The 23,547-nt window shown below is 41.2% G+C and overlaps 1 protein-coding gene across 4 annotated transcripts in view; it reads left to right on the top strand.

Annotated features, from left to right (window-relative positions):
- slc23a2 (solute carrier family 23 member 2) overlaps window positions 1-23,547 on the top strand; it is a 53,757-nt gene that overhangs the window by 5,361 nt on the left and 24,849 nt on the right. Inside the window, exons 2-3 of one of the 4 annotated variants that reach the window (XM_061767614.1) lie at window positions 21,659-21,707; window positions 23,264-23,481. In XM_061767614.1, coding sequence (XP_061623598.1) covers window positions 21,659-21,707; window positions 23,264-23,481 — 267 coding nt within the window. Of the gene's footprint in view, window positions 1-21,658; window positions 21,708-23,260; window positions 23,482-23,547 lie in introns of all 4 variants that reach the window. The other 3 variants (XM_061767613.1, XM_061767615.1, XM_061767616.1) reach the window with 3 other exon arrangements.

Raw genomic sequence — 23,547 nt, 5'->3', positions numbered from 1 at the left:
GAGTGGTTAGAGCGTCTGCCTCACAGTTCTGAGGACCAGGGTTCAATCCCCGGCCCCGCCTGTTTGGAGTTTGCATGTTCTCCCTGTGCCTGCGTGGGTTTTCTCCGGGCACTCCGGTTTCCTCCCACATCCCCAAAACATGCATACTAGGTTAATTGACAACTCTAAATTTCCCGTTAGTGTGAATGTGTGTGCGAATGGTTGTTTGTTTGTATGTGCCCTGCGATTGGCTGGCAAACAGTTCAGAGTGTATCCCGCCTCCTGCCCGATGATAGCTGGGATAGGATCCAGCACGCCCGCGACCCTAGTAAAGATGAGCGGCTCAGAAAATGGATGGAGTTGTTTTTTTAACCGTTCGTCAAACCTGTTGTGACTAATAGCTGATGATAACTGTAAAATGTTACATCATAGCATAAAAGGCATGTGAGTGTGTGTCCTCTACATCAGAATCATCTTTATTTGCCAAATGTGTCAGAAGCGCACAAGGAAGTTAGTTCCGGTAGTTGGAGCCGCTCTAGTACGACAACAGACAGCCATTGTGACAAAACATACTTTTAGGACATAAGAAACACTACGGAGAGTCACTTAGCAATGAAGGGTTGCCAGTAACGTGGTAATGCTGATACAATGACAATTGTACAAATGGTGCAGAGTCCTCAAGCAATTTAGAAAGGTGGAGAACGCCCGAATGCCAAGACAAAAGTTTTAAAGGAAAAAAAAGTATATATTAAAAAAAACAAAAAAAACTCTCTAATTCAAAGACTTTGTCTGCAGCCATATTGGCATTGCAAATAAGAATCAGTTCTCAATTCCCTTACCTGGATAAATAAAGGGATAGGGTTATATTTTAAAGGTATCAAATATATTTTAAACTTAGATTAAGATTAAGTATAAGATATTACATTAACTTGAACGGTTGAGTTGCTTGCAATATATATATTTTTTTTTTATTAGATCAAGCAAGTGTCAATAATGAACACTTCTCATTTGGATTAGCTAAACTAGCTGAACTAATAGGTGCGGTGGAAATGCAAACCACATGGTCCACAGGACCCTTCTGCTACCAGGAACTCAGTTTCTGGGCTGGTTGGTGGAAAAGGGGCTTTTGTCACTGTTCTGTATAAATGGCACCGACATGAAATGGGCAAACGAAGTTCCTTATTTTGGGGGCCGTAACATAGGCTAGATGACACTTTAACATCTGTTAAATACAGGTTACGTTTTTGATGTGGCAATTTTGTGGCGATATTAGTCATTTGAACTGCTCTAAGTGGTAGAGGACTCTGCATCTTTTTGCACAATTGTTTTTTGTCAATGCCTCTGTCTCCAAAGTGTTCTGTAAATTGACTGTCTGTTGTACTAGAGCGGCTCCAACTACCGGAGACAAATTCCTTGTGTGTTTTGGACATACTTGGCAAATAAAGATGATTCTGATTCTGATAACGTAAAATGACTAACAGCGCGCGTTCGATGCGGTGGAATTCATTGCATTTCAAGTTTCTATCAACTTTCCATATGCAGATTGACAGTAGTTGTGCAGTACTGTATGCCGCAGTCCCTGATTTGCTTTGAGACCACACTGTTCACTCTTGAAGCGTACTTTCTGCTTGCTGCACTTTTTTTTTTTTTTTTTTTTTCAACAGACTTGGCTGAGCTGAGCATTAGCAATTGCCAAGCCAACCACGATGCAGTGTTATTTGGGTCGCAGGATATTGGGTCCTTGGCTGTGTTTGCTATATCACTCGCAGCATGTGACTGAGATTACACTGTAGTGCAGGACAGGTTCATTCGACGTCCGCCCACTGTACAGCCCAAACGTGGTGTGTGTGTTTGCACGTAGCTCTGAGTGGTGTATCCTGAAATCACCTTTTTTGCTGTTCTGTTCTCCAGACTATTCAGTATTATGATTCTTTTTTGATGAGTGGTATGTAACGTTGACCTACTGTGCACAGCACATTGGGCTTCTCTTATCTTAACTTTGTTTGTGCACAGCAAATGGTCAACAGTTTGGGTCAAGTCTCAGTGATTATTGGGATTATTTGGCTTTATCGCCGAATGTAAATTTTCCTCTTGTTTTACCGGCATTCAGATAAGATACAGTATAACACAAAGGCGGTTAAGGTGAAGGACACCTGAAGATAATGTGTCGTTGTGTTGTCTTTTGAAGGTAATGATTGATCACCTTTCTCACATATTTTCAAGTGTCATAGTCACATGTATCCCATTGTTTTTAATTCTCAAGTGAAACTGGGGTAATTTTTTTTTTTTAAGGTTTCCAACTTGTATGAAACGGAGTTTCTTAGTATTATAATTGAAAATCAGACGGCGACATGGTGTCCGACTGGTTAGAGCGTCTGCCGCACAGTTCTGAGGATCCCGGCCCCGCCTGTGTGGAGTTTGCATGTTCTCCCCGTGCCTGCGTGGGTTTTCTCCGGGCACTCCGGTTTCCTCCCACATCCCCAAAACATGCATGCTAGGTTAATTGACAACTCTAAATTTCCCATAGGTGTGAATGTAAGGGCAAATGGTTGTTTGTTTGTATGTGCCCTGCGATTGGCTGGCAACCAGTTCAGGGTGTATCCCGCCTCCTGTCCGATGATAGCTTGGATAGGTTCCAGCACGCCCGCGGCCCTAGTGAGGAGAAGCGGCTCAGAAAATGGATGGATGGATGCATGGATGGAGTTGTTTTTTTTAACCGTTCGTCAAATCTGTTGTGACTAATAGCTGATGATAACTGTACAATGTTACATCATAGCATAAAAGGCATGTGAGTGTGCGTCCTCTACATCAGAATCATCTTTATTTGCCAAGTGTGTCAGAAGCGCACAAGGAATTTGTGTCCGGTAGTTGGAGCCGCTCTAGTACGACAACAGACAGCCATTGTGACAAAACATACTTTTAGGACATAAGAAACACTACGGAAAGTCACTTAGCACTTTGTTTGTGCACTGCAAATGGTCCAGTAAAACGTCTGTAATCATACTCGTAAAAACACTCTGATACTACAACACTCCATACCAGCCTGTCATATACGTATCATCCCATTCTGTCCCCCCTGAGTGGGACGTGTGGAGTTTGGTAGATAGCAAAGGTTTTTAAAAAAACAGGCTGTTTATTGGCCCTCCAGTTGAAGTTTACTATAAAGCTGAACCAAACATTTTATCAACATATATCTTCATGTCCCCACATAATTCAAAATGCTATGGACGGGCTATTGAACAGCATTGTTGTCGCAGTATAAACCTTTAAATAACAAATATTTAAACACAAACGACGCAGCAGCATATACCGAAAGATATTGTATGTATCAAGTATTGGTACCCGGTATCGGCGAGTACTCAAATGTAAGTATTTGTATTCATACTTAGTCTGAAATATCCATATTAGATGTTCGAAAGGAACTGTTTAATTCTTGTGCAAAAAGTGCTTTAAAAACATCATATAAACTATACTACTGCTCTCAGCATTATAAAATTAATCATGTGTCGTAAATAAAATCAGCATTTATTACAACTTGGTTTTTGGTGTGGGATTTTATTAAATAACTCGTAAACATTTTGCTAGTTCTCATCTGACCTTGTGCAATGTGCCGGACAACAAATGAGCATTCACCAGATTTGGATTGAAATAGTGTCTCTGTGGGTGTGAGTGGCCCAAGGGGGTCGTTTATTGATTACTTGGAAACGGCAACTAATCATAGCAGATGCTAGTGTTTTTGCGGTGTAAGGCCTTGCTTGACTTTAAACGTGCTTAATGCTCTTTTAAGATGCTTTATGGCAATGTCCATGGAAGAGTTATAACAAAAAGGCTTTATTCCTTTGTGAGTATCTTGTCTCTGAGGCACAAATGTCTCAGACAAAGCTGAGAAACCCAACAAAAATCAGACGCATTTAGCATCCTCGTGAGCGGACCCACATGATGCTCTCAACTTTGGCTCACGATGCAAGACAAGTGGGAGAAGATCTTCAGTCTCTATGAAAGAAGATTGCTAGTTAGTTGTAATAAATTCCAATAGCTTTTGCGACACCAATAACGCGCAACCAAGACTATTCATTAGGGATGCACCTTTTTTCAGAATGAGTGTAATACTTGAATACTCGCTGATACCAAGTACCAATTCTTGATAATGTAAATGTGATGAAGATGCATTTTATTTTAATCAAATATTGTTCAGAAACAAAAAAAAACATAAGTTTCAATAAAATGCTTCTCATACACGTTATTGAAAGGTTCATATCACAACATTGATGGTAATTTGTTAGCCCGTTTATGTGTTAAGCTGTGTGTTTGATTAAATATACAATATGTACGGAACTCCTTATTTTGTGTTAGTTTAACAGTAAAATTCAACTGGAAGTGTCAATAAACAGCTTGACGAAAGCACACGTGGGCTCTTTTTGAAATACTGTTTGCTATCTGCCAAACTGCACACTCAGGGAGGCGGAATAGTAATGTCAGGCTAGTAAATTGGTCTTTGTGTCATACTGTCAGAGCATTTTTACGAGTACAAGTACAAACATAGAGTTTTGGGATAGACTCCAACTCACCAGCGAATGAGGACAAGCCCTATATATAAACTAAACGAAGCCCAAAGTGGTTAAATATTTCGTCTGAGGTGAGGGTACATATAAATTACTGCACTGCTAATGTGTCCAATGGAGTCTCATTACTGCCAGACCGTATTTCTGCAAATTGTGTCCGATGCAGGGAGGCGTCCATTAGGTTGGAAGGTTTTAAAAATGACCAGTTTGTTCCGTTTATGCCAAGTGAAACTGGAGTTTAAAACTGAATTATAAGCACTACTGTAGAGAAATGCAGCAAAAACGACAAGGCAGACTTGGTGGAATAAACTCCTTAAGTTTTATTCATATATCACTTCTCACAGAGAGGATTCGCAAGTTGCTTCACATGGTTCAAATATAAATCCATATTTATGGAGCGATCAAATTCCAGAGTCTACTGGAACACAACGATATAATGTAAAATCAGCTTTACTACTACGTCGAGCACTTGTTTCCAATGTGGTAAGTTTTCACACATTAATTCATCTGAGTGCTGTTTTGGTTAGCAAAGGTGTTTGCATGAGCTCAATACGTAACTCTTAAATGTGTTCCTGATAGGAGGCAGGTGTCTGATTGTCAAGCAGGGTCTATTAGGGTGTCGTACACAATTTTAGGAAATACAGTATGCCAGTTTATTAACGCATACATATGCAGACAAAGCATATTCAGAAGTAGTGGGCTTGCCTGTAGTAACATTGCCACAACTGCTGGGCTGGCTTTTTGAACAGGAATTTTCAACATCTTTACGTAAACCATTTTAACAATGCAAAGGAGGAAAGTTGCAAAAAAAAAATTCCCTTAATTCAGTTTTCCATAACCAGGTGTGCACATTATTTAATTACAGAACATAACTGACGTTCCCACATTTTTCGTCTTCAACTGTCATCTGCATGATGTCATATTAGCAATAAATATTTATATCTGTCATTTGGCAGTGTGAAAACCAAAGCCCTTTTTGTTGGTGTGTGAAGGCAAACAAAATTATTGTATTGGTACTCAATTACCATTGGCAGCATATGAGGAAAAGTTAAAAATTCCCTTTCTGGCATCTTCACGTCTTAGCAAGTGCGTGTGATGTTATAGTCCATCAAAATGTAGCAGTTTGATGTCAAGCCCCAGTTGAGACTTGTGTGCAGATTTTTTCTGATTCTGATCAGTCTTGGAAACTAGAACAAGCCACATTAGAGAGACATGAAAGTTTAATCAATTGTTGTGATGAATGGGTCGGTTGAAGGGCCAAGCAAAAGAGCATCCCTTATTGTGTTGCTAAGGTTTTTTTCCTTCCTACTGGAAGTTGCTCCTTTTGAGATCTGGCCATCAAGCTTTCAAATTCCACACCAAAACAGAAGAAAATAGATTTGTATTATTGCATTTTCTTCTCTAAATATCCTTTCGTCTCAACTTCTTGACTTAGTTTGTTGCCAAACAATTACTTGTAAATTATATCTTAAAAGATTTTTCTTCATCCAGAAATAAATGTTCAATTATGTACTATGAAATAAGAATGGACACCCCCCCCCCCCCCCCCCCCCCCCCTCCAGAAAATCAGATTAAAACAGATAGAAATGGAAAAAAAATAATTGACAGCGCACAATTAAAATACATTTTATGATACATACTGAGGCGGCACGGTGGGCGACTGGTTAGAGTCTGCCTCACAGTTCTGAGGTCCGGCGTTCGATCCCCGGCCCCGCCTGTGTGGAGTTTGCATGTTCTCCCCGTGCCTGCGTGGGTTTTCTCCGGGCACTCCGGTTTCCTCCCACATCCCAAAAACATGCATGCTAGGTTAATTGAAGACTGTATATTGCCCGTAGGTGTTAATGTGAGTGCGAATGGTTGTTTGTTTGTATGTGCGCTGTGTGTGTATGTGTGATTGGCTAGCAACCAGTTCAGGGTGTACCCCGCCTCCTGCTGGGATAGGCTCCAGCACGCCCGCGACACTAGTGAGGAGAAGCGGCTCAGAAAATGGATGGATGGATGCATACTGAGTTGTTTTTAATGCGTTTGTTTAAAGTTGAAGGTTTTTTTAATCCGTTTGAATCAAAATGTATAGTTTTTTTTTTTAATTCGTAGCTATTATTTGCCACAGTCTAATAACTTTCCATTCCATTCTGTTTACTTTGTTGCTAAAGCAATGAGCGTAATAAGCCGCCCACTGGCTTGCTTTGTTGTTTCAAAAGGGCTCAGCTCAGTTGGCGTTACCTACACTCACCATGTTTCCATGTCGCTCGGGGTAACCTTGATTTCTGTTCAAAGTCAACTTCATTCATTTAGTTCCCTTATCGCTCCTCGCTGGTTTCACTTGAACTTGTCTGAAGACCGACCTTTGTGTATCAACCTTCTCCAGAGTTCTCCTTATCTCCTGCTATTTTGTTTTGTCTGCTGTCTCCCCCTCACCGGAGCCTTCACAATGCAAACATGCCTCAGTTCACCTTTGTGTGCCTTACCGTGGGTTGAGACCAGTGTCAGAAATATCTATGTATGCTAATTTCAAGTGCAAGTAGATGTAGCAAAGGCGCAGATGATTTTTGCAGTCTGGCTAATAACACCAGGAGGCGCAGTTTTTCCATTACAGCTATATTTGCAATGGCCAATCACCTGGTGTGTGGGTGAGAGTCACCGACTATATTTTGTGTGTGGCGAGCCTTATGATTTTAACTGTCACAATGTGTTTGAATTTGTCTGTAAAAGAATTCAACACAGGATATACAGTGGATTTAAAAAGAAAAAAAACGTCTACCCCTCTGTTTAAATACCAGGTTTTTATTTTATATAAAAATGTGACCAATATAAATTGTTTTAATTTTTTTTTATTTCACAAAAACCTGACATTTGAACAAGGGTGTGTAGACTTATTATACTCACTGTACAGTGGAAACTTAACTCTCTAACGCCTTAAAGGTTGTAAAATTTTGAGTTATCCCAACATTTTCCGAAAGAATATGCCTCTTGGAGATCGAAATGGAGTCACTGATGGTGTAGTGGTACATTTGCCTGACTTTGGCGCGGGCAGCATGGGTTCAGTTCTCACTCAGTGACGGTGTGAATGTGAGTGTGAATGGTTGCCCGTGTCTACTGCATATGTGCCCTGCAACTGACTGGCGACCAGTTCGGGCAAAAAGCGAACTACACCTTGAAGTCAGCTGGGATGGGCTCCAGCGCCCTGTAACCCTGAACAGCATGAGCGGTATTGAGGATGGATGGATGGACATCAAAATGCATCATCAGTGCTTCTCACTGCTTTTCAGCCAGGTTCATCTCCCCGGGATGCTTTGCCTCTTCTGTTGACTTTTTGTGTCACTTTCTGAAAGACTGACTGTGGTACGAGAAGAATGTGAGAAGGAAGTAGTAAGCAAACTCATTTAAAGCAAGTAAGACTCTGATCGGGTCTGAGTATTTTTGTCAAGCCTTACCGAAGGTTTCAGTGCCATACTTGTTTCAAGATGATCCCCAGAAGTGTTGGTTCTGTTAAGTGGTGGTTAGCCTCGCCTTGTTCCACTCTAGGTTCAGTGGCATCCAGATTATAATCTTTCTGTCTTGAATAAATCATAAAACGACTATGTTCTGCATCATGAGTAAGCCAAAAACTTTCCCCGCGGGCCCACTGTTGATGTAACACACAGTTATGAAACCCTTCGGGGCCTAAGGGAGAATTTTAAAGCTGGCAAGTGTCTCGCTGTGGCTTAAAGGATTTGATCTACTTGTAGCAACATTGAATACCTTTTGGTCTTAAATGTGCCTGCTGGGCTCTACAGGAGGGAAAAGGCCTGAGAATGTCAGGAGATCCAGTTAGCCTAACCTATACGAAGAGTGTACAGTTACATTATGGGCCGCCGGGGCTGTGAGAAAGTTGCCGAGCCTTCATTGCTCATGTATTTGCGGCCAGCAGCATGCTGTGTGGGGGCTGGTGTTGCTGTGAGAACTGAGTTGAAGAATATTCAAAGGTTGAGCATCTTTGTGCCTCTGATCTAAATCTGAGTGTCTCTCCCTCTGCCTTGCTTTCTACGTCTGATGGGTATGTTTGTATTGCGCCACATGGGAGGCCACCTGCTGTCCAAGTGCGCATCATCCCTGCAAACGGCAGCCTTCTGGCTTTGGGTAGCACGTCTGCCTCACAGTTCTGAGGTTGGTGGTTCAAATCCAGTCTGCAGGTATGGCCTTCCTATATGGCTTTGCCATGTTCTCCACACTTGCATGTGCTTTCTCCAGGTACCGTATTTTCACGACCATAGGGCGCACCGTATTAAAAGGCGCAGTCTCAGTTACGGGGTTTACTTCTGTATTTAACACATACATAATACATTCGTATTATTGGGCGCAGGCATGGTAAAACATACGCTATCTTAAAAAATACGGTAGCATGCATGCACGCTAAAACAATGTTTTTTAAAAGGCAGCGGGAGCAAAACTGAGTTCGGTTGTACTTTATTGAAGTATTTAACAATGTACTCATGTTATTTTTTGATCAATCCTCATCCACAAATCCATCAAAGTCCTCATCTTCTGTATCCGAAATGAACAGCTGGGCAAGTTCTTAATCAAACACGCCAGGTTCGAGTCAGTCTCGTTGCCGTGCGGCTCCTCAGAAATGATGCCGGCTTTTACGAAAGCTCGAACAACAATGCAAGCACACACGTTAGCCCAAACATCCACAATCCATTCACAAATTGTGGCGTAACTCGCCCGGCGCTGCCTCCTAGTCTTAGTAAAACTGTGTTCACCATCTGTCATCCATCGCTTCCACGCGGCTCGCAACTTCACTTTGAACGCCCTGTTTACACCGATGTCCAGCGGTTGGAGTTCCTTAGTCAAGCCTCCCGGAATGATGGCAACCTTCCTCCCTTGGTGCACATGGCAGAGTTATTGCACTCAGTCGAATGGTGACTTGAGACGCTTCTCCCGGCTGTTCTTTGCTCATTAATCCATTGCTCGAGTTGGTCTTCCAACTCGGGCCACCTCACCTTGCTTCCGCATTTTGTTTTTCTTTTTTTTCCCGCGGAAAGTCAGCTTCGTCTTCTTGACTTGGTGAAGCTCGTTTTCCTGCTCCCCCCCACTTGCAAACCATGGATTTGTTGATCTTGAATTCTCTCGTGGCTGCTCGATTCCCATGTTCCACCGCGTAACTGATAGCTTGCAGTTTAAACTGTCTCTTTGTAGGTGCCATTTTCAGGGGTCTTTAGCCAAACCGATGTTGTTTTGCACAATGCACACCCCGGCGCTATAGACCTACTGGGGGCGTGGCTTTAGCGTCCTCCTCCACGCACCCTTCCCCCTTTACGTCCGCATACTGTCCTCAGCCACGTCCGCTTTTCCTCTGTATAAGCAGTGTGTCGGCAGTAAATGCTCCCAGTCAGTCAATCGGTCAAAAAAAAGTAAAAAATAAAAATACAAAGTCAAGCGGGGCGCTCATCACACAACAACATTTATAGATGTTGGAACCGCATTATAAGGCGCCCCGTCCATTTTGGAGAAAATTTAAGACTTTTAAGTGCGCCTTATGGTCGTGAAAATACGGTACTCTATTTTCTTAGTCCCATATTCCAAACACATGCATGTTAGATTCATTGAAGGCTTTAAATTCTATTCTATTTTTTATTCTATAGGTCAGGATTGAGTGTGAATATTTGTTCGTCTGCATTTGTCCTGCGATTGGCCGGCAACCAGTCAAGGGGGTACCCCACCTCACCCAAAGTCAGACTCAGTTCCTCTGCGACCCTAATGGTATAGAAAATAGAAAGATGTTTGGTCTACCTGGCTTCCAGCTTGGCAGAATGAACTAGTGTGCAATTTAAAGAGGATCAACATGACGTCAGTGAAGACCTACATCGATAAAGACCTCCACTATGGCCCAAGTTATCCAGACAGAATTATAATCACTGTCGGTTGGAAGCCTTTATTCTTTTTTTATTTGTACGTCTCTTTTAAAGACAGTGTAATAAATCCCACGCAAAACATACATTTGAAACCAGAAATTTAGGCAGACTCTAAAAAGACACTTGTCCGCACTCTCTTGACATTAAATCAGACTAAACATTTCCTGTTTTAGGTCAATTAGGATTACCAGAATGATTCCTATTTGGTAAATGTCAGAATAATGACTTGTTTTTGTTTTTTTTGGGAGGGGGGATGACAATTTTTCATTACTTTCTTCTAAATCAGAGGTTTACATACATTTCATTAGTATTTGGTACCATTGCCTTTAAACTGTATTGACTTGGGTCAAACATTTTGGATTTCCTTCCACAGGCTTCTCACAATAGCTATTCCTCCTGACACAAATGCTTGCACATGCCTTTTCAGGTTTGCCCATACATTTTCAAAAGGATTGAGATCAGGGCTTTGCTATGGCCACTCCAAAACTTTGACTTTGTTATCCTTAAGTCACTTTGTAACCAGTTTGGCATTATGCTTAGGGTCATTGTCCATTTGGACTTCCTGGCTGATGTCTTGAGATGTTGGTTCAGTATTTCTGCGTACTTTTCTTTCCTCATGATGCCACCTATTTTGTAAAGTGCACCAGTATCTCCTGTTGCAAAATCACATGATGCTGCCACCCCTGTATTTCAAAGTTGGAACGCTATTCTCAGGCTTGCAAGCTTGTCTTTTTCCTCCAAACGTAACAATACTCATTATGGCTAAACAGTTTGTCAGACCACGTCTCCAAAAGTTAAGGTCTTTGTCTCTGTGTGCATTTGCAAACTTTAATCAGAATTTTTTTTTATATATATGTTTCTTTTGGAGTAATGGCTTTTTCTTGGCAGAGTGGCTGGCCTTTCAGCTCATTTTCACTTGGTGTTTGATGTGTCTAGCACCAAAAGCTATAAAGTATTTAAATTCAGCGATAATTTGTTACACTAAAACCAGTTTTTTAATGTACTGTATATAATTAATGCGGCACGGTTCTGAGGACCCGGGTTCAATCCCCGGTCCCGCCTGTGTGGAGTTTGCATGTTCTCCCCGTGCCTGCGTGGGTTTTCTCCGGGCACTCCGGTTTCCTCCCACATCCCAAAAACATGCATTAATTGGAGACTCTAAATTGCCCGTAGGCGTGACTGTGAGTGTGAATGGTTGTTTGTTTCTATGTGCCCTGCGATTGGCTGGCAACCAGTTCAGGGTGTACCCCGGCTCCTGCCCGATGACAGCTGGGATAGGCTCCAGCACGCCCGTGACCCTAGTGAGGAGAAGCGGCTCAGAAAATGGATGGATGGATATAATTAATTTCCCACAGTAATCAGAAGCTGTTGAAGGTTTCTTCCAGAGCAGTGTAGAATTGTGTCATCACTGAATAGAACAGTTTTGAATAGTTTTGAGACACAACAAATATCATTGATAAACAATATGAATAGTTTGGGCCTATCACAGAACCTTGGGAGACCCCATGAGTGAGCTTCAACTGGTTTGATTCTACTTTAAACTACACATACTGATAGCCATCTAGGTAACCTTTCATCCATTTATGTGGCAAGCAATTTTGACAAAAATTAAAATATATTGATTAGCTACAGGGTTTTTCTTTTCAGTCAAATCTCTTCTTCACTGTCAGTGAACTAATCTACTGTATGTAAACATGACCTTTCAGCCGTTAACGGCTCAGCAGTCATTCTCCTCACGGTTGAATGTCAATATGATAGACTCACATGTACTCTTGCCTCTGTGTGACACGCACGCATGTATAGTGATTGTGTTCAGTGTTACCTCAGTTACCTTGAAAAAGTAACTTAGTTACTTTACTGATTATTGGACTGCTCTTTGTTCAAATCACCAGCTACAAATTAGTACTTGGTGAGAGACATTGATGATGCAAAAGGAACTAATGTTGGTTTGAAGAAGTAACTGTCGTCTAATTTCTTTCCCGGGAAAAGTAGCGCGTTACTTTGCTCGTTACTCATAATGGCGGTTTTTGGGAGATAAATGCGTTACCGTCATCACTGCCTCTTAATAATTGTGAACTGTCTGACTACAGTTGGGTACGATTGTGTTCAGACTATAAGCAATGATTTCATTCCCCAGGTTTAACCTCTGCTACTTAAACAACGATGCAGATTATTTGCGGATTATCACGATCCCAGGAGCATCACTTTCTTGTTGATTTCTAGCTTCTCTTTAACGTACCAAAATCATGTTTACTGTTCATGAATATTTCCGATGTTCACTGTTTTTTGGAATCCACACACTTTGTGTGCTATTTTCACTTCCATCCATCCATTTTCTGAGCCGCTTCTCTTCACTAGGGTCGCGGGCGTGCTGGAGCCTATCCCAGCTGTCATCGGGCAAGGGGCGGGGTACACCCTGAACTGGTTGCCAGCCAATCGCAGGACACATAGAAACAAACAACCATTCGCACTCACAGTCATGCCTACGGGCAATTTAGAGTCTCCAATTAATGCATGTTTTTGGGATGTGGGAGGAAACCGGAGTGCCCGGAGAAAACCCACGCAGGCACGGGGAGAACATGCAAACTCCACACAGGCGGGGACGGGGATTGAACCCCGCACCTCAGAACTGTGAGGCTGACGCTCTAACCAGTCGGCCACCGTGCCGCCGCTATTTTCACTTATTTCCGATATTAAGGGAGGCAGTATTCTGTATTCTGCCCTCTCTCAGCATTGCAGTGTTTCGTTCTGCAGTAGCAAACAGTTCTCCAAATAATCTATTTGGGCCTATAGACTCCTAAATGCTTCCGCTTTGTGGTAAAACAGCTTAGAGTTGATTGTGGATATTCTTAAAAGGAAGAGATTTCACAAATAGTGGTTTCCTATTACAGTGATTCATTGTTGAGAACCTCTTATTCCTTTCTCTGTTCAAGGCAGTCTGCATGGCGAGGCACGGACGACATTGATTTTTTTTGATAACATTTTTCTACAGTTATTACTTGTGGTAAAGGGACATGGTCCCTACCACCACAAAACACCATGTAACTGTCCCCAGCACCACAAAACACCATGTAACAAAATGTTGACATTTTCTCTCTTTGGTCAGTGAATGTTATTTCCCATTTGTTTTCATCTCGAAAACAAAGAAAATAATAATTCTTCCCTTGAAACTATTTTTCAGCAATGTTTTGAAACTAACCTACTTTCCCTTGATTTCCAGACAGATTCCGCACTAATTTGGTAAAGTAAAAAAATTAAAGAGCTTTCTAGAAGTTTCAAGAACCTTCGAAACGATCCGAAACGTTCCACGAACTTCTAGAATATTCTGGCAACGTAGATGGCAGCATAAATGATCTCAACAGATCAGTTTACTTCTAGCCGTCACTGTGCAGACAAGTTGATCGTCACTCGTCATTACTATCTGCATTTGTCACGCATGGTGTCAAGATGTTGTAAGCATCTCAAGCAGACTAGAGCTAAAAAGTACTCTGTAGAAAGGTCTCAGAAAATGCATGAGGCCTACAGTGCATATTTTGGCATGCCTGTCGGGATCAGGACAAACCTTGGGCACCTCATTACACCTTACTTGTTATCTTTGCCTTTGGGACTGCAGTGGCACACTACCACAAGCGGAACTGGCCACAGTGGACTGAGTTGAGTGTGGGGAAGCCCAATGTCAAATGGGAGCTATTGTTGGAGCCCAGAAAAGTACTGTTTCCTCCACTTGACTTAAAACTGGGCCTCATGAAACAATTCGTCAGAGCTCTATAGAAGGAGTCCGCAGCTTTCAAGTATCTTCAAGATTTTTGTCTGGAGCAAAAGTTGAAGCCGGTCCACAAATAAAAAAGGTCATGGAGTTCAAGGAGTTTCCCAAGAAACTCACTAGGGCAGAGAAAGCCGCATGGGAGAGCTTTGTCGCAGTGGTTCTTGGCTTCTTCGGGAATCACAAAGCCGAAAACTGTGGAGCTTGTTGAGACCTTGGTGATAAACTACGGAAAGATAGGTTGAAGGATGTCCTTCAAAGTCCATATCCTTGACACTCATCTAGATAAATTTAAGGAAAACATGGGGGTGTACGCCGACGAGCAAGGCGAGTGCTTCTACCAAGATATATTGGACTTTGAATGCCACTACTAAGGGTCGTATAATGAAAGCATGATGGGAGACTATATTTGGGGGCTGATTCGTGAAAGTAATCTGTAAGCGGAAAACTACTCCTTTCTAATGTTTCTGTCTCATTTGTATAATCCCAGAATAAATAAATGCTACTATTGCATCATATGATTGTTTTGTATCTACTTTGTGCAAATCAGAGTTCAAATTTGGCACTTTGTCCCAATGAGAATAGGTAAATTTCATAAATATCATTATCCTGGACACAAAAGCAAAGTTATACATGAATATAAGTATTTTTTTCATGTTTTCTAGACTTAAGCAAATAGAAAATAACTGTTCCTACCCAAGGACAAAAATTGTTACATTGTGTAATCAATTAAACCATTATTGCGGCATGCACCGGTTTCACATAAAGATACTGTAATATCATACTTTGATGGACCTGCATTGAAAAATAAATAAATAGATATACACTCTGCGATTGGCTGACGACCAGTTCGGGGTGTACCACACCTATCACCCGAAGATAGCTGGGATAGGCTCCAGCCCACCCGCGACCCTAGTGAGGATAAGCGGTACAGAAAATGGCTGGATGGATGGATATACACTACTACTCACCATTACACTGTGTGTGTGTGTGTGTGTGTGTGTGTGTGTGTGGTGTTGGGGGGGTTAAAGTTAAACAAACACTTACTGAATATCTTGTAATAAATTAACATATTGCAATAAAAATACAATTGTTTAAATAAATGAATACATAAATACAAATAAATAATGTAAAATCCAACACAGGGCTCTGCACTAACTTTTCCAATGGTAGCACTGGACCATGCATGATGTGTGTAGTCTAATTGACATATCGTAGTTTTGTAAATAATACAAATTGACAGTGACTCGAGTTATATCTGCAAAATGTTTTAGTGTGAATATAAAGTTTGTCTGGAAAAAGCAGTGGCTGACTAAACAGGTCATTTCTTTTATATAATTTTCAAAGACAAACATGCATGTTCAGATAAAAGCAAAGCATAACAAAAGGAATGCATGTGTTTACATGTATTCTGTTTTATTAATTTATTTACTTTTCATGATTGATGTACTTAATGTAACGGTAGCATAACTTTACCTTAATATCAGCATACATGGGGTGTTTGGATTAAAAAAAACTAATTTGAATATAAAATGTTTATTCGTTAACAAACGAGCAGAACTTTTCGTAACAATGTAGTTGTGTTCAAAACATACACTCCTGTACATAAAATTACAACTCAATACGTTTGTTTTCACTTTTTCAAAATTATTTTAATGATGAACTTAACTTTTGGGTTTACAGTATGTATCCTACGGCAGTATGACGTGAAGAGGGACGCTGAGCTGACGCCATCTTATAATGGTGGACATGAGACTTAATAGTTGCATATTTGTTTATTTGTGGACAAAGGAGTCAACAAACTTGAGTTACTTGTTGCTTTGGTTCGGTTCCTGTTTTAGTCTTTTCGCAGCGTAAAGCTAAACTCAAAAGAAGACCTGAAGTCCTGAAGGCTGTACACAGGCTTTAACCAACATGGAATGGTGTTTCCAAGCGAAAATATACACAAATACAACAAAAAAAAACAGCGAGTGTGCACTGATAGCAGAAGATCTATTCTCATTATCCAACATTCATACTTTTGATACTTAAGTCATTTGAGCGACTGTGTTTTCAGTATTGTATCAGAAAGGAAATCGGTGGTATGGTTCATTAGCAGACACACAAAAGGAGCACATTACGGCACAATTTCCACACAGCAAAAGTCAAAATCTATTTGTGGTGGCCCACCACGAATACATTTATATGTGGAAAACCCTCAAGAGGCAAAGTGCTGTGGCTTCAAGCTGTTCACTGTATTTCTAATAAATGTTAATTCAAAGTACTTTCAACACAACATCACTGCCATTGTCATACACGAAGTCCCCTAACGTAATACTAACAAGGGGAAACGACATAGTTGGAAATGAGCGCCACTACTATTGTCATTTTAAACCATCAAACAACTGTCATTTTAGCATAAACGTGTCAGTAACAGACAGATTAAAATATCTGATACTTACAGTATTGTCTTTGCTCTCTGGAAGTTTTAAGTACATTAAGTACGAAACACATTTTATTTTAATGGGATTCAAATTAAACTGTCAAGCATTTCAGAAAAGCATTATTATTAAACAAAACATAACCATAAATAAATGAATGATGGTTGTTGTTCAGTCATTTCCTTTACCCGCTCATCCTCACTAGGGTCGCGGGCTGCTGGTGCCTATCCCAGCGATCTTCGGGCGGGAGGAGGGGTACACCCTGCAGGGCACATCGAAACAAACAACCATTCACACTCACAATCACACCTATGGGCAATTTAGTGTCTTCAATCAACCTACCACGCATGTTTTTGGGATGTGGGAGGAAACCAGAGTGCCCGGAGAAAACCCACCCAGGCACGGGGAGAACATGCAAACCCCACACAGGTGGGGCCGGGATTTGAATCCTGGTCCTCAGAACTGTGAGGCAGATCTGCTAACCGGTCGTCCACTGTGCCGGCGTTGTTCAGTCATATTTAAAAAAAATAAATAAATAAATAAAAAAATAAAATAAAAATAATAGTAATAATAATTTTCACAAATTCTGCCAGGCAACTTAAGAGCACAACCGCACATACAGTATATGCAGTCATACGTACCCCTGTCATATTGGAATGAAAGTGTACACCTTTCTCATAACCTCTAGGTGGCGGTGACGTTGGAATGAAAGTGTACAGCTTTTTAATAACCTAGAGATGGTGGCAAACATTTATAAAATGTGAAAGCTTTTTCATTTCCCCCTATACCTATGTATACTGCGCACTAGTGACTTTTGACAATATTATTTGGGGGGGGGAAATGCGCATTATACACGAGAAATTACGGTAATCCTTACCTGCAGCATGTCATGGGTGAATGTTTGTAATGTGTTGTGCTTCTTTAAGGAGGATGTCAAAGATCTGATCTTTATGTTTAGTTGGTAACTATGACGCATAACAGCAGTTTCATGCTGCAGTTTCTGAAACCGTAATAAAGGGGGTCCTCGGCTTTCGACAGTGCTGACAACGTTTCAACTTTCAAGATTATGAATGGCACACAATGAAGAAGTTTGTGTAACGGCGTAGGAATACGTTGTCATGTGGCACTACGGGATATGCTAAGTTATCGTACTTGTTTTTTTCATTTGATTATTTATGTTTATGGCCTAAAAGTGCCTAAAAATTTACTGCCATTTTTGATTTCACTTCTACCTCGGCATAGGTTCGTGGTATACTTACATATTCCAACTTACAGTACATACAAATTTGGGTAACGTCGCCGCCCTAGGAACAGAGTTAGTTCTATCTTTTGGGTGGCGTGGCGCAGGGGGTCAGTTTAAGCCTGCAACCGGAGGCCCGAACGCATGTCGTCATTGTGACCCCAGATAAGACACGAATGAATGTGGTTGGATGTTTGGTGGCCGTCGGAAGGGCCATAGGCGCAGAATGGCACCCACGCTTCCGTCAGACTGTCCTAGGGCAGCTATGGCTACAGAAGTAGCTTACCTCCACCATGGTGTGACTGCGGAATGAATAAATAATGTGTGCAATTGTAAAGAGTCTTTGAGTGTCAAGAAAAGTGCTATATAAGTATGCATTATTATTATTAAACTAAGGGCCCCTGTAAGTTGTCCAACCTTAGGGGAATTCGATTTTAAAGGTTAAACTGTAGCGTTTGCTTTCATCAGGTGTACCGTACCATCTGCACATTCATAAACTTACATTTTGTAAATGAATTTGTTCAGTTGTGGCCTACAGAGCCTTCCTTGAGCGTGGAATGTTCAACTATGGAGGGCAGTACTTTGATGCATGCAGAGATACTGTAACATACAGTACATATTTACACAATGTGTTGCAAGTAGTGTAGATGCCAACACAAATGTTTGGCCTGAAGTCCTTTGTTATGCTTCAGCATCCGGTTCCCATGGTGACAAACCCAGGTAGAGATGACGTTTGCCAACCTGTCACTTTAAATGACCGCTGTGACTTACTTTTTTGAGTTATTTATCGGCTATTATGCCATCAGGGCGGCTTCTGTTACACAATAACACGGTTAACTCAGTTTCGCTTCTGTCTTGGTCTCGCCACAAGTTGCCTGTTTTTCTGCTACGTGTCTCATGCATGGATGCATTTCCTGTCAACCGCCATCCCATCACACGCAAAAGCATGAAAGTGATTCTGTCTATCTGGCGGAAAAGGATTTGTAGTGTTTGCACATGCCTCGCCAGATCCTCACGCACCCAGAGGCTGCCGGGATACTCTGTCAAACAACTAGACCGTGCCATGCTCCTGTGCCACATGCACTGTCCTCATCAGGCCTTAAATCAGGCTTTGTTAGCTACCATAGTGGTATAATTACCAACGTGACAAGTGGCCGCCATCTTTGTGGAATTTCCTCTAAAAAAAAAAAAAAACATGGAATGAGTACGTCAAACACTTTTAAAAAATCATTTTTAACAAATAACTTCACACAAAAAAACGATTGTTTTAAGTACATGACCTATTCTACTTCCCCCACTGCTCATCTCACCAAAAATGTTCCATTTGCACTGGTTATGTCAAGTTTTTAGTGGCAAGCGACGGCATTTGAAATGTCACGGTCATTTTGATGCATCGACGTACGAGTGATTGGTGGATATTTTGAACCGAAATGTGTCAGTTTATTGGAGAAGGAGTTCCCCGAGTAGCAGACAAAATGAGATATTTTGAGAAAAAAAAATATTTTGCTGTTTTACTCTAATTGGAAGGCGTTTTCAAACTCGATTTTCTCCAGACCATATCATACACATGTCCCCAAACAGGCCATTTTTTTCTAGCACAAAAAACAATCCATCCCATCTTCAAAATTCTTGCTATGTTGTTGGTTGAAGTGGTTGTTCCAACCAGACTCTGCATTCTGACAGACTCATTTTTGGCAAATCATGTCACGTTGGTAGTATAATAGAATGAGAACCTGTATCAATATCAGAACCAAAATGTTTCGTAGAGATGTTGACACCTACCTTCCAAATTCACAGACTTGCTCTTATTAAAGCCCTACTGGATTGACTCGATTTTACCATTCAATGAAGATAAGCAGAACAGAAAATGAATGGATGGATGGACTTTTAAGATTCGTATAATTTCATGGCATTTAAATCTTTTGAAAAATAATAGTGGTAACTTGACTTATGACTACCCCAACAAGTTTTTTGAGTTACGTGACATCACCTTTTGTTCTTTTCCTTTGTGTTGTGAGCTGGAATTTGAGTTACGAGCAAGCTTGAGAATATGTCACTTCTTGAGTGAAGTGGGAAAAAAACACATTGCACCGTTTAAGGTACTGTAATGCCCTTGAATGTAGGCAAGGGCAGCCATAGTCGGCGATGCGCTTTCAGTCGTATATTGAATGGGACAAACAGTCAAACACCCAAATACAAATTGAGAACACTTGCAAGCCATCATGTCGTCAACCCATATTTATGCTAGTTAGCACGCTAGTTAGCACTTTCATTCAAGGTGGAGCCTGCACTTTTCATTCCAATATGATTGCATATATGTATAATTGTGCTCTCACACAAGCAGAATTTGTGAAATATTGTTGTAAAGTGCTTAATGTCAGAATAATTCTTTGAAAAAAACTAACAAAATAAAGATAATACTTAATGTTTTGAACATATGGCTAAAAGCAAAATCCTGCATTGTAAAAATGCATTATACATAGGTTGAAGGGTTTTCCAGAATTTTGAGGTCACCTTTGGGGGTGCGGATTATACATGGGTGCGCATTATACATGATAAATTACAGTAGTTGCCCTTTAAATTTAAAGTTGCACTTCAGGAGGTACGCTGAGGTCTCTCGAGATGTTTTGACATTTCAAGTGACATCATACATGAGATTTTTTTTAAGCATACTTTTACAGAATTGTAGAATCTTTGGGGGTTCGACTTTTGGGAGTTCCACAAATACCTACAGTACATATACAGTCAATAGTCACTTGTGGCTCCTTCTACACATTTTGCTTGATTCTCCATTGCATGGATATAAACGTAGAGGAAGTTCTCGATTTACGAACGAGTTCCGTTCCTGCGCTGACCATGTAACACGAATTTCCGCATAAGTCGGATTTCACCGTTAAAGTCGAAATTTACGCCGAAATACTTCTGTTACGGGTATTGTCCCACGTGATTGTGACAGCAAGCTCAGTGTGTGTGGGCTTGTGCGTCAATGTGTGAGTGAGACGGGACCGTGAAGGAGGAAGGAGTGCGCGCAGGTGCGAGTGTGTACAGTGGCAAGTGTAGTGACGGCGACCGGGGAAGAGTAGCGATTAGCGGAGGACCCGTTGACGTTGAATGTGCAGAGGAGCTAATAAAGCCATTAAAGCAGCAAATCGGTGCTTTGTGCCTTTATTGTTGCCGCCACCCAGCTCAGCTGTGCAACGAGAGAAGGGAGTTAACCCCGAGGAGGACAACCTCGGCCATGGAGAAGGCATCTCCCCTGCGTCTCCCGACCACGGTCAAGTGACAGTAGCAGGAAAGGTTAACACTTCGTATAAAGACACTAAAATACATTAAAATTAAAAAAAAAAAGATGCTGTACTTACCATTACGGCTGAGAGTGTGAAAAAAGGAGGGTGAAAAAGGCAAAGATACTCCCGCCGCACAAACACAGACAAGCACTATGCACTAGCTAAGCAGAAACACTATGGTGATGGGACAAAATGGCGGACGAGGCACGGGCGTCGTAAAGTCGAAACGTCGTAGGTCGAGTGCGTCGTAACTCGAGGACTAACTGTATTGGAAGAAAAAACTCCCTATTAATAATCAATCACTTATTATTTTTTGTTTTGAATAAGTCATGTGTGTCCAATTAACTTGTGTTTCACCTCCCTGCTCCTTCCTGTCTTTGACCCATCCCTTGTGCCTCACCCCAACTTCTCCTTCCACTTTCCTCCTTTACCTCTCTCTCTCTTCTCTCCCTCTCTCCTGCACTCACTCTTTCTCTCTTTCCCTCTATCTCCGTCTCTCACCCCCCCACACAGATGCTCCCAGCCGTGCAGATTGACAGGAGTGATGGGATGTGTCAACTAGGTATTTCACCTATCCCCATATTTTCACACAGCAAGCAGGGGGACTGGTTGGGTGGGGAAAGCTCGGAAGGAATTGGGGGCCGCTTGGTCGGTCTAGTTTGTTTAAAATAAATAGCAGCCTATTCAATGATCTTGTTGCGATAAATTTTCTGTCATGATAGTACGTTCATTTAATATTGTTTTTAAAATGCTATATTATACTCAACCCTCATTTCCACACATGATCATTTACTTATATACAGTATATATGTTTTTTTTTTTATTTGTCATTTAAAGACAAACTTGAAAAATTGGCATCAAGCGCTTTCCCTTATTTAGTCAGGTTCACAGGTGAGCCTATCACTGCGGACCCTGGACTAATTGGTCATCAATCAGCCAATCGCAGAAACTTAAAAAATATCCATGCCTAAATAATAATTTTAACAACCATTCAGAAAAAAAGTCAGAAAATATGTGAACATATTATACAGTCCGTTCTCACACCAAAGTAATTATGCACAATGCTGATTCTCGTGTTAATGTAATACCTCAAAATAGTGTGTATTTATTTTGAATATCTGATTTTCTTTTTTTAAGGGAGTTTTCAGGTACCCACAGACTCTTTCTTCTCTAGTTTATTTAGCCTGTGTAAATGTCATAAATGTTTTCTTTTCTTCAAACTGCTGCACATCACATCAAAGTCCTTTGGACTTTTATTTTATATCCTTGTGTTTAGGCCTGTAACATTGTAAGAATTTATTAGTGAGAAGTTACTTACTGCCTTTTTCTATGACTATCTGGCTATATAATATATAATTAGTTTTTCAGATCAAAGTATCTTAATTTAATGTGGTATTCTAAAAACCATTTCTTCCAAAATACTGGGCTACAAAATTAAAGAGACTCATTTTTTTCCTTGTTACCAGAATCAGCTTTATTTGCAGAGTATGTTAAAACACAGAAGAAATGTGTGTGTTATGCAAGAGTGACCACATCCAACACACAAATTCTGGCAACGTTCATGATCATGCACTGGATCCAGTTATCAATGAATCCAATAAGGGTCTGTGGCTCAGAGTGGAAGCCTTAACCTATGTCAGCCAAACGACGTGTACTGTACTGACTAACAGAGCTGAAGGACTCTTTTTACCCAAACAAAAGTTGCCATGACATCTGGGCCATTACAAACAGGGTGTCCGCTATCTTTTACCTCCTCCATCTCTCCCACTAACACGGTCGCTTGTGTTTCGCAGTCTTCCCGAACGTTTTACACACTCTGCTTCCTCTGTCTTCTCTCCTGGTGCCTGCCAGGGAAATCCTATATTTTCTGCCATAGTTCTGTTATTCATGCATAATTTGCAATCCAAGCAGATGTGTTGGATTGGCTGCCATTCTCTGTTCATCTCTTTTTAATAAATGAAAAATAATTTGGGTGCACTGTAATGCTACAAAAAAAAAAAAGCAATTCTGGGATAAGTGCAGCCTGGCAACTTCTCAGGTTATTAGTTGTGAACTTTAAATTCATTTAATCACGAAATGAATCTCTCTGCCTGTCTCTCTCTTGTGTTTTCCAAGCAGATAAGTCGTCCCTGAATGATGTAATCGGGCAGAAGGACTCATCTGCAGTGTTGAGACCAGAGCGAGACAAAGGCGACGAAGCGGACAAGTGGGTAGACAGCGGTGGTGCAAGCATGGGCGTAGGCAAGAACACCGCCTCCAGGCCGGTGGACAGCGGGAGCGAGGGTGGCAAATATGAAGAGGAGAACAAACATGCAGCAGACTTCTACCCCATTCCGGTACATGCGTGTGTTTTTATTGGCTTTTTAATTGGCAAACAGAGTTAAATTGTAATAACATACCCG

Source organism: Phyllopteryx taeniolatus, chromosome 3, assembly GCF_024500385.1.
Source record: "Phyllopteryx taeniolatus isolate TA_2022b chromosome 3, UOR_Ptae_1.2, whole genome shotgun sequence".
Taxonomy (NCBI): Eukaryota; Metazoa; Chordata; class Actinopteri; order Syngnathiformes; family Syngnathidae; genus Phyllopteryx; species Phyllopteryx taeniolatus.
Note: the sequence above shows the minus strand (reverse complement) of the source record. Positions and strands in the feature narration are given on the sequence as shown.